Genomic DNA, 12608 nt, shown 5'->3' with positions numbered 1-12608 from the left:
TCCTGCATTCCTTTAAAAAAAAAAAAAGAAAACTGGTACCCTTAAAACACAAATTATGCATATAAAGCAACAATGTGTGATCAGGAGAAACAAACTCGCAATAAACTGCTTTCAGGTCTGATAAATGCCTTAGTTTGAAGAACCTGCCCAACTGAGAAGCCAACTGCCTGGCCTACTACTCATGTCCATACTCGGGGGTTATATAGAGGGCTTTTTTGCAGACTGTGGTACAGCTAGGGTCACAAAGATGTTGAACCAATACAGAGCCACTGGACTAGTCCCCACCCAATCAGAGTATCAAATACCAATATAAACAGGCATGCAGAAAGATTCTTATGAAACACTCGCTAAAAACTTAAAGACTTTAATATAATCATTGCAGAAAACGAAATAAATTTCCCTCTGTCCTCCTTAATGAAGGCAGAAGAACAGACAGTAATTACAAGGGACACAAATACTGAAATAAAAAACGTGATCTCACTAGCTGTATGTCACCAGGTCTGGATACCCTGAATTTCATCAAAATCATCTGTAGCCTGGAACATATCACATACCGGAAAGCCAAAGACCAGAACCCAAGCCTGTATTTGAAACAAAAAGTACTCAAATGATTTTACAAATACGTCCTTAGCTTTCCCCACCATCATGACCCCCCAAAAAGTGAGTGCAGTCAAGACAACAACAACACTGCAGTCCCAATGTAAAAGTTCTCCCCTAGGAGATGATGCATGTATCCTGACATCTAGAGTGTGTCATTTTACTCTGAACATCAGTGCAGGCTGTTGGGGGTTCAGAAAACAGCAAAGCAAGAAAAATTAGTTGCTGTCAAGAATAATTGCTTCATGTATACAGAAAAGTACAGAAAAGTATGTGCAGGGTACCTTGCTATGACAATGGGCTGCAGGCATATGAAGGATGCCAACACTAAAGAAAGAAGAGTAATTAGTTCAGAGGAAGAAATTAATTCTTGTTCATGCTTGTATCAATAGAAAATACTGTGAAATCTTCGCCGATGAGGTCCATCTCCCTAAACAAACACACACGCTTTCCCAAGGGAAGATGCCCTTCAGAGATAAAAATCAGACTACAAATTGACAGAAACGTGCAAGGGGGAATGCTGCTGCACAGGATCAGAGCATGCAACAAGTCCTTTTTCAGCACTGGTATTTCTGTGTCTTTTGTCGAAGTAGTTTTACGTTGAAGGAGACAAAGAAAACCATGAAGCCTTTAGCACATATTTACAGTTGCTGTTGTAGAAGGCAAATCACCTTATTTTCATCTTGCATATTACAAAAAAGGAAAAAGCTATTTTCTCTCTGATTCAGAGCATATTAATAGACACAGGAAAGGGTTCTCATATCCATCTCTTAAATGCTGTATCCTCTATCCAGTTCCAAGAACTTTTTACCACAAGGTATTGGCCATAGCACAAAATGAGTAACTAATGACATTGTACCAGATAAGACAAAAAGATTGGTTTTAATTAAAAAAAAAAAAAAAAAAAAAAAGGTTAGAACTTTCTCTCTGTGGTAATATGGAGTAAGTTTTCTCAGAGATAAGAGGTATGCAAATAGGTTCGGGACTTCCACCTATCTCAGCATTCTTCATTATCACAATATCTGGGCAGTCACTGTACTAATTTTCACAACTTTTAAGAGTCTTTGCACTCATGTTTTTTTACAGTGCTGGGAAACTAAAACAAGATGTCCAAGGTCACAGAAGGCACCAAGGGCAGAGCCTTGTGCGAGAGCTGAACTTGCTTCTCTTGAATCCTCAGTAAACATCTCCATTTTCCAAACACTCCTTCTATCTGACATTAGTGCAGTCTAGTGGAGATCAGATATGCTGCAAAGCTACCACAGCATACACACCAGGGACAAGGAGCAAACTGGGGATCACTGTACGTTCTGACTACATACCTAAAATAGAGGAAAACATATTCTCCAGCTCCCCGCTGATAGTTTGTTTACAACGCCCCCAATACGCAGTTACTAGGTAAGAAGTGGATGTTAGGCAAACAAGTATGTTTAAAAGTATGGGTCAAAAGTCCCTTACAGAGAAGTCCAGCATCAGAGAAAGGTGTGTATTACCAGAAAATGATTCTCACTCTCCCAGAGCTTTAAAGTTAAGACTGAATACATACTACTTCTATACTATAGGAACAGGGCAGGCTGGGAAGACAGCAGCTAATTAAAACAAGAAAGGCTGTGTGAGAAGGGGAAAGTGCCTTCATATCACCCCCAGGAAAAGGGGTTTCTCTGTATTTCCAGCTGTGTTGACCAAAGAGAAGGAGTCCTCCTCTGCATGCTTGTAGCAAAGAGGGATCATCATTCCACCCTTCTAAACTTTGCACTTCTCCCTCTTCCAGTCTCTGGATCAAATCAGCTCAGCATAGCTAAGACCCATTTGCTCACCAAACAGTGAGAAATAACTTATTGCACCAAAGGAAATTGCTCTACTAATTTTCTTGATACTATTGGCTGTTAGCACCTTCAGAGTGCTCTTAAACATTAGAAACAGTGAAATTTCTAATAGGAAAGCATAAAACACGGTCTGAATCCACAGAGTGCACTTCATGTTCCATCTGAAAAGTTTGTCTCTAGTTCTACTTTCACTTGGGCCAACTGCTGTTTTCAGCTGCACCTGTAGCATAGCTCTTGAACTTGCAGGCTGGCATAAATGAAGATGTACAGTTTAGGACTGAATTCTGCCTTTATTTTGGTAAATGCCATCAGAACGTCATGGAAACAGAGAATGAATGGAGGCCTGACAAGGTATCAGCTCTGTGTATGACTGGAGAAATTTACCATATCTCACTGGAATGAGTGAGGGTTGAGAGAAGTTATTACCCTTCACCTAATCAACAAAAACAACAAGGCTGGAACAAAACAAAATCTCAGACCTAGAAAACCCTCAGACTTTACAGATCTAAACCCAATCTTCACACACAGTACCACAGCCTGAACTAGAAATTAGCTACTTCGCCTGACTTCTAAGGCAGTTTGGATTTAGGACCAAAGCCATCTCTCAGACACATCTCAAAAAAAAAAAAAAATTAAAATGAGAGGAGTCCATGCAGGAATTGCAAAATCCCATGTTAATACTTGTTAAACCTCATGACCCGAGATCCAAAAAGTGCTTAGTTATTTCTATACCTGGTATTAGGAAGACTACTCCTGAAATACGATCTTCAGTTCTGTTGTCCTCACTTTAAGAAGGATGTCTGAAGTGGGAAACAGTTCACAGAGATGATACAAACAGAATTTGAAATCTGAAGCTTTACAGAAAGATTGACAGCCTTAAGAACCTCTCTTCCTATCCAGTTTAGCCAAGAAAAGGTTAAGAAGTGACTTTATCTAAAAGCACCTATATCAGGAGTAGTCTTTTGACAATATTTAGCAGGAAAGGAGATAATGAGATCTAATAGTTAGAAACTGAAGCTTGACTAATTCAAACTATAAATAGGGCACTTAAAAAAAAAAGGAAATAAGGAGGATAATTAAGCATTAAAAGAACATCTAGAGACCTTATATCCTCCCCATCACTGACGTCTACATGAAGAGCAGAAATCTTTCTGCATAACATGCTATAGCTCAAACAGTTACTGGACTTAAACACAGGAGTTACTGAGTGAAGTTCTGTAACTCAAGTTATACCACAGATCATTTTAGGAATTCATAATGGTCCCTTCTGGCCTAGCTATGAATCTATATACTGGATAGAACAGTTAGAGCAGTGGTTCTAACAGTGTTTGGGTCAGTTGGTTGGTGACAGTGTTTGGGTCAATATTGACTACATACTGAGCTACAAAATACTATACTGCCAGGGACTACAACTAGTAAGGCCATGTAAACATGTTCCATGTTGTTTATGACCTGAGACACTAACTTTGTGGGAGACTATTCCACAGATATTTAATGATTAATCGTCTGTGTTTTTACACTACAACAAGTCAGACTGGTGTGGAAATACTAATGGGAAAGAAGCCTCCTTGCAAGTTTAAAAATGTGCCAATCAAATGAAAAGAAAAAACAAAACAAAAATCAAGGTGAAAGGTTGGATCTCACCTAAAAACATGCAATAAAAAGTTTTCACTGAGAGGAAGCCTTATAAGCTTCACACTACGTAGCATCCTAGCTAGCTGATGGGAAGGAAACAGGTAGCACACACGGTGCCCCACCCCTGTCAGTATCAAGAGCCTCTGCCTTCCTGCCTTGTGCATCTGTCAGACCCAGTGGGGAAGGCAATAAGTAATTGGAAAGCCAGTCGTGATCCTAGCTGTGGGGAGAACAGACAGTGGCTCCCACAGCATAAGCAAATAGTACCAGCTAATGCAATGGGGGGGGAGGGGGCGGGAAATCTCAGGGATTAAAAACCACAGTGGAGAAGAACTGCTTCTGTGTTGGTTTCTTTGTGACTAAGTTTTGGGCAAAGCATAGAAATGCCTTGTAAGTGTGGCAGCAAGTCCTCCTGGGTTGGGGAAACAGGCCAGCAGCCACACACAGAGGCAAGGAGGGCCTGGGAGCTCGGGGATATTCAGGCAGCAACCAGACGGTCAGAAATGCTGCAGCGTCAGCTCCCATTGCCATCAGAAAGCACAGGGAAGGTACTACCTGGGCTACACTACAGCACAGGCAGAAGAGAGTAAGAGGCAGCAGCAGGCAAAACCAGGACTGTGCAGAACGCAGTGTGGGCAATGAGTGACCTTGGGGCAGTGCAACTCGGTGGCCAGCAAGGCAGCGAGCGCCGAATTATAGAAGCATTGGGAGCATAGTTTGCATCCAGAAAAGGAGAGTACCTGGAAGACAGCTGAGGACAGGAGTAAGAATGTCTTGTGATAAACATGGACTTTTTTTTTCCCCTCCCTCTGAAATCCCAAACCCATTTGTCAGATGGCAACGCACAAAGTTACATTTGCTCCTGGCCCTGTTGCTCGTTGTCACTCAAGTACCCCAGGGATGTAACACCTGACAAAAGTTTACTTAAAACCCTCTCGATTTACATCAGAACTGCTTCCCCTCCAAAAAGGAAAATTCCACTCTTCCTTGTCCCCATTCTATCTCACTAATTCACCTCTCGCTGGCCAATAGCCCTTGGCCTTTCCTATTCCTCAAACATTAAATCATCTCAGCAAGGAAGCGCCTGGCTCTCGCCTTGCCCCCAGCTCCAGTTTTTGTTCCAATGTCAGTGATATGCCCTTCCTCCTCTGCAGCATCCTTTTGTGCACAGCTAAGCTCATTCTTCCTCCTTTCCCCCTGCCTCTGTCAGCACACACGCTCTGTGGTAGGGAGCCTGGGCACCAGGAGTATTTAATATTGAGACCTGTAACAACCTGAAAAATACCCACAGCACAAATGCACTCCACTTGCCACAGTTTGTGAAACTCCGACCTTGTGTCGCAGCACATCACTGAGCAATTCCTATACTGTGGAAGGAAACATAGCATTTCCCGTCAAAATAAAACCTCCACATTTGTGCCTGTCATGAGAAATAAGCCAAATCCTTGACAGGGGGTGCAGGGGGTGGGGATATATTGTACTGTATTTAAGAGTAATTTCCTTTGGTTAAAAAGAATATTTAGAAAAATCAAACCAGCTAGAGCTTTAAAAAAAAAAAAGTCTAAAGCCAGGGGCTTCCCTGCCCTCTTCCATAAAAATAGAAACACCTCCTCACCCCGCCCCGCACCCTCCTCAATCCAAGAATGTAAGAAGCCTCCGTGCTGACACTCACGCAGGTGTGCCGGCAGTCTGATCGTGTCTTCCTCCATCCTGATCGCTCGAGGCACTGGGACATGTAGTGGTGACGAGGAAGTGTAATTTGGTACCGGGCTCACTGGGATTCCACACCTTCAGTTTTACTGTTATGGTAATATTTGAAATAAATGAGGTTCCCCTGACCAAATCAGGTCTTGCTATTTTAAAAGATGTTAAAAATCAGGACTGGTTCCCCTTATGATATTTAGTGCTTAACTCAGAGCACAGTGTGGTGTCTCTGCACCATCCTTTACTGCAAAGTACAAATATCTCCCAGTTCCTCAGTGTTGTGCTTTAACCCCAGCTGGCAACTAAGCACCACACAGCCACTCGCTCACTTCCCCCCCCCCCGGGGGGGGGGGGGGGGGGGGGGGGGAGAGAAAGAGAGACAACATGAACTTTGGAACAGAGGTGTGAAACCAAGGCAGGGGAGGGGGAAGTGGGTGGAAGGAAGGAAGTGTGCGCGTGTGGTGGGGGCGAGCAGCACCAGCAATGCACCCGGCTGCCCAGGGAGCCACAGAGCTCGCAGCCTGTCCACTGCACGGGTGACATGCTGCCCGGTGCTGCGGCCAGGGGCCGAACAGCTTTTAGGGTGACGGGTTTAATTTTCAAAAGGTCCATGAAGTTTCCAAGGGTCTTCTCAGAAATGTGCCAAGGGAGGAAATGGAAGTGACACACAAGTGGGGAGACTCTGAGGGCTTTATGGTGGTGAAAATCTGACAGCAACTCCATGATACGTGCATGAGTACCATTACAGAAAGTGCCAAAACCACTTAATCTTATGCTAACAAATCAGTCATCATCTGAGCATATTTATTAAGTATAACACTTTACTCCTTCATAGCATTTTAAAGACATTAAGCAATTAGTTTTGCCTTTGCTGCAGAAAACCATCACTAGAAACTACTCTATTTACCATCGAGTAATGTAGTACTTCTTTTTTCTTGCCTAAACTAGTTACTGGCACTTTCTTTGAAGTAGTTTAACTTGCAACCAAATAAGTAAGTCAGCATACAGACAGCAGCTAAGTAAGGACAGTCAAATAGAGTTAAAGGGCAATTTGTGAACGTTGCATTAGTTTCATAATTGTCACTGTTAGGTTTTTATTTCTGAAAACGTCTGCCAAGAAATTTAAGACTGAAATTTCATCTGATCTGATGGGAAAATTCTTCCATATTCTAAGCCTGTACTCCAATCACAGCACAAATTATACCCCTTTGTAAATAAACATAGCCACAATTTTACAGGAGCATAAAAAAAAAAATCATTATCATATGCTTCCTGGAAGGCAATGCGTGTTATTCCCCAAAACCGTGCTGCTGACATTTAATGATGGCAGTGCAAACAACGTGGATTTACATCCACATACATACAGAAGCAAAAAGGAGCTACCTTCATTTCTGAGCATTTGCAGGAGATTACACGTGCAGCTCCCCACCCTGACCCCAATCTCTGGCAAATGGAAAAGACAAACTTCGTGCTGCAGCAAGAAAAGGTAATTACTTCCATTACGAACCACAACATTATAACAGCCGTGCAGCAGGGAACTAGACTGAGGCTGATAGAGGCACCTGCAGAACGTAACGTAATTAGCACCCTCACCGCCAGCAAAGGGAAGGAGAGGTTTGTACAACATGAGTAAATAACTAAATGTACCAAAGCAGAAAACTCTTCAGGCAGACTAGGTGACATGTCCAAAAAGAAATGGGATATGGAGCACTTAGAAAGTCTTGCATCTCTCAGCCACCACTTCAAAGCAAATCCAGCTCATTCTGGCGCAAGGTGCTGCTATCAGCTTGCTGCTCAGGAGCTCATGCAGAACCAGAAGTTTCGCCTCAACGTCTGGAGTCCCACCACTATACTATAGCCATCACTACTGACAGTCATGGCAGAGAAGACCGATGGCATGTGGAGAATAAATGATCCATCTCAACACTAACTATTCTGGGTTTAGACGGAGTGGGAATACAGGCCTGGTTCACTCCACAACCACTATGTTGTTATTTCTGCGAGTACAGCCTCCATGGCTTTCAGCTCTGTACTTTTTAACCAGAAATTGTTCAATCTTATATTCCAGTCTCCCACAAAGCCTTTTAACTCCTTACTGTGTCCACTCAGTTTCTTTCTACTCATTACTGTCCAGGCAACAGCAATCCATTAGCTCATATGAATTTAGTTTTTCTTAGTTAACAAACAGGGATGCTCATTCAGACACGGTGAAAAAAGCCCCTGTGGAGCTACAAAACATTATTCTGCTTTCAATTTATGCAACTCCTTCCCTGACCTGAAGCGTCTGACTCTACTCTTCACGTTCTCACGAGGTGCAGCTCTCTGTACCCATTCTGCAGTCTCGCTGCCCATTTGCACCTTCTCACCGCTGGTGCATATACCAGCGATTTGCAACGAGACCAGCCACTTCCTAGCATTTCCTGCTGCGATCCACAGCTCAGATAATCGAACCACACTGCAGCTGCTTGTTTTGTTTATTGAATGAGATATTTATAAAAAGAGGAACACTTCTGAAACATAGCCACACAGATGCCTGCCTCTGCAAACAGGCAGTAGAGGATAGATGGGAGACCTGAAGTCCTTTTCCTCCCTCCCGAAGAATGCAGGACACAGTCCAACCTCAGATCACATTTCATGCTCACAGAAATACTGAATCACTGCTGCAAAGACAAGGGCTAAGTGGCTTCAAAGGGCCTTCTCACTGGCCAACAGCAGGAGGAAAGTGCAAGCAGAAGACGAAATTACATCCAGAACCCCATGCACTTCCCTCAACATCCAGGAGGTGCTGTATCAAACTAAGACATTACACTTCCAGTACCTGCTACCTTTCTCTCCACACTGATCAACCCCTAAAGGCATACAGTAACCTGATTTATACCAAGACAGCTTCATTGAGATTTACTGTTATAAATAAATACATTTGATTCATTGTTTCCTAGTATTCATAAGAACAGGACAGTAAAAAACAAAAAGAAGTCATGGAAATGCACAGTTACTTTTTCCACACACCTTGGATGTCCACAGTAATGTGTGAATTGGTAGTATTTGCAGAACACATTTTACAAGGCACAAAGGGGAGTTAGCTATCCGACTCCTACTAGTGCCTTTGAAATGCCCTCTCTTACTAATCCTGCATTTTTTTTCCAGCACCTTTAACCCAAAAATCAAAGCAATTTACAGACATTAGGTAAGTCTTTTTCTTTTTATTAGACACACGGACAACCTGAGTTACAGAAAGAGCAAAGCTCAAATGAGCTAAGTAATTTCAGAGTTAAGCTGTCTTGAAAAAGGACAGCATGTGCCTCTCAAGGGCAATACATTTAACAAGTGCATCCTGAAAGAGTAGCCCTTGTAACTGTTCTGGCCACATTTCCAAAAGGTGTGGAATGGTAATGTCACAAGGAGGTCAAGGCACTGGGCTTGTGGAAAAATGAGCTTCGTCCCTGTTTGCAGCATGAGTCAGTAACATGGCTGGAAGCAGAACTGCAAACATCAGTCCAGTTCTGCAACCGACCGTAGCTCTGTGCTTCAGCTACACGCAACTCCTGGCCTACACAGACGTGTGAATGCACAAGGTCACATTTGCTCCTCCAGGCTTTTTGAGGCTTTTTAGAGTCACACTTCCAGGAGGTACCTGTTGTGCTCACACCACTGAGAACAGATTTGCTTTCATCTTCACAACTCCAGAACTGCCTAGGGCTTCTCTCTGTGGGATCCATCAAACAAAAACATGGCTTCCTCGTGCTTCTAAGGTTATGCAACCAGATACTCCAGTACTAGGCATTTTTCTGCAAGAGTTTCCTAACCAGTCAGTTTAATATTTCCCTTTGCATTAAGGCCAAGAATAGATGGTTCAATGGTAGGGTTGTTCAAGCAACAGCCTGGGAGGAAGGACAGGTAGTGCTGGTAGCAGAACCAGCATGAACCTTGTGTGTACTTGAGCAAACAGTCTTGCTGCAGCTTAGTCTACTGGTAATAGACTAAACGAATATACATTTGGTATGGTCCTTTGAGATTATGGGCGATGAGTGCTAGGGAAGAGCTTGGCATTACCACATTCCAGATCAGCTGCCTGCCAGGGGACTCTATAAACATTTAAACCCACAAGTGACTAAACACTCAGCCCCAAACAACTGCCATCTACAAGCAACTTCAAAATAGCAACTCCCTAGTATTTTGCCAGTAGCCACAATGAGGTGGCTAAAACAGTTGGCATATTGCTTGCTGTCATCATTTTTGAAAGGCTTCTTCAGCTCACGGTGAGTCAGGAAAGTTTCACCATGAAATTTCACCTTGACTACAATACTTGAAGACATGCATTAAATCAACCTTTACAGAGACCCTCCTTGGGGTTTACTCTAGTAGTGGCTGGTGCTCCAACAGTGCCACCTAGACAACCAGCCAGGTCTGCTTAGACTGGGGCATGCTTTCACCTGCTCGATCTAGCAAAGACAGATTGAAATACATAGTTAAGAATCAAGACAAGCTATGGTTTTGTTCTCTTTGTACTAGAAAAGTACAAAACACTAAATATCCAGGTGCTGAGAAAACCTTAGATCAAACCATCCTGTCTAAAAAGGTTACCTGACAGTAACTCAAAAGCTGTATTGATCATGACTATCTAGTAGGAGTGTACGTAACAGCTGACTAGACTCCCAAAGCCATCAAAGCACACACTGATTTCAGTTTGAAGAATTGGAGTAGATCCTTTACAGACAAAATCTACCTGAACAGTTAGAAAATTCTGTCAGGAACACAAATAATTCATATTGCTAAAATAATAATAATTAAAAAATGTCAAAATTGCAAAATTAAATTTGCAGCCACCTTTTAAAAAAAGTCTAACAGCTGAGGATGAGTGAGGCTGCAAGTAAAAATAGCTTCACGCTTTTGCTAAAATTATGCCCTTCTAAACTCCAAAGCAGCAGCCTTCATTGTGAATGTTCTCCAGCTTGCAGTCTGGTAGTCTTTTTGTCCCTTTACTAACTCCACTCAGATGGCAGGCACAAAGGACATACATGTTTTTGCAGAAATGAAAATAAAATACATAAGAAAGCATGCTAAGCAAGCCCTCCTGTTGTCCCAATGACATGACTACTTCAGTAGTTGGACAGGATAGTAAACTAAAATGACTTTTTTTTTTAATCGATAAAGCAAAGAAACACATTACCTATGCAGCAGTTTTCAGAAACCAGAACGGCCAACAGGGTCTGCAAATACCCTGTGCTGGATATAAAAGGCAGCTGCCTCTTATCATTGCGTAGAAACCTACTCCTATACTGCATGTAATGACAGTACACAGGGCGAAGTTAAGAGAGAGTGAAAGCTGACATGCGCTTGGCCCCCCAGGCTGCTGGTGTACGTGTGCCACTCCGCACCTGTCTTGTTGCATTTGCAGTTCACCTTCGCTTCTCCAAATGGCCCAGACTCCCCCTGCTCCCCAGAGAAGCAGGCGTTACCGCAAGGTGGAGATACAGCAATTTGTGCTGTGGTAACTATCGGGAAGCCAACCTGTCCTGTGCTCACAGGCCGTCCTTGCTTACTCGAAGGACAGCGGTAGTGGGATGCTGCTTTAAGGGAAACTTCCAGCTCCCTGGGTATCATCCCATCACCCTGCTCCAACTCCTCGCTTGTGGGACATGCACTCAGAGGGGGCAGCACTAGCAGGTGTGCAGATGTTCTGGTGCCCTTTTAGATTTCTGGCGAAGCTCTAGGCTTAAAAACCCCCGAGTAACATGCCCATGCGTTGTGCAAATCCAGGTTTGAAACGTATGGTTGTAGCTCTCAGGACTGTGAAAACTGGTGTTTTGGGCACAACGCTGTATACCCCAAATCACGGAGGATATTCAGCTCTGCAAGGACAGGGCACCAGCGCTGCTATCTCTTTCAGCACATTGAGGCAGGGAAAGTGGAAATACAAGCCAAGGGACCAGCAGCTGGGGAGAGCCTGGGGGGGTCTGTTTTTGCTACTGTGGATCCTCCTAGCAGTAGATGCCTTGGGTACAGTAGAGGGCAAAAAAATGGCCTTAGAGAAAAGGGTTGTTGGGGGGGAATGAGGTGCTTGCAGGAAAGATTCAGAAGGCCCTGCACATCTGGACGCTCAGCAGGGCAATGCCAGCAAACCAGCTGCAGAGTAGCACAGGGGACAACAGCAGGAGATTAAAGTAAGTTAATCATTAGGGAAGCAAGCAAGGGGAAGAGCAGAGGGAAGGAAGACATATGCAGTTCACCAGTGTTTTGTATGCAACGCTATAGCTGGATACGAAAGTCCAAGAGACCACTGAGATGAGTTACAGGATTTAACATAGAGGCTCTGATTTCCCCCCTTCTCCCTAAGAGACTGTATGGCACTGGGTACGCAATTAAAACATTTTGGGATTTCGGTCAATGTTATAGCTTGCATACTCCAACTTCCGCCAGGGACAAATGATCAGGCTCCAGAAAAAGCAAAGTAGAGCTCTGCAGTACCAGGGTATGAATTAAACTCTCCACTTCCCTCCCTTCCCCCAGTTGCTGGTGTCTTCTTAATTTCCATGGCAGACTTCTCATTTTTGATCCCATTAATATAGCAATTCACATCAAATCTATAGTAGCATAATCAGCACACTATCAGTAATTAGAGAAATTAAAACAAACACAGCTCTCTGGAATGGACCTTATGCAAAGCAGCACTGGGAAAAGATTAACATCTCATTTCCTGCGCACAGAGAGCAGAGATTGTCTTGGTGACCTTAGTGATTTTGTGAAGTTCAGTTCCTCCCTGCCTCTTCCCTTCAGCCTGCCTCTGATGAACCTCCCAGCACAGGGGCAGGAGATGGCCACCCTCTCACGTCTCAATCCTTACTC

At 43.5% G+C, this 12608-nt stretch overlaps 1 protein-coding gene across 1 annotated transcript in view; it reads right to left on the bottom strand.

The window, feature by feature from the left end:
* The window catches only part of ETV6 (ETS variant 6), a 176666-nt gene that overhangs the window by 88085 nt on the left and 75973 nt on the right, over nucleotides 1–12608 (bottom strand). Inside the window, exon 2 of the mRNA XM_009283555.2 lies at nucleotides 5731–5832. Coding sequence (XP_009281830.1) covers nucleotides 5731–5832 — 102 coding nt within the window. The remainder of the gene's footprint in view (nucleotides 1–5730; nucleotides 5833–12608) is intronic.

The sequence above is a fragment of the Aptenodytes forsteri genome, unplaced genomic scaffold, assembly GCF_000699145.1.
Source record: "Aptenodytes forsteri isolate BGI_AS27 unplaced genomic scaffold, ASM69914v1 Scaffold486, whole genome shotgun sequence".
Lineage (NCBI taxonomy): Eukaryota > Metazoa > Chordata > Aves > Sphenisciformes > Spheniscidae > Aptenodytes > Aptenodytes forsteri.
Note: the sequence above shows the minus strand (reverse complement) of the source record. Positions and strands in the feature narration are given on the sequence as shown.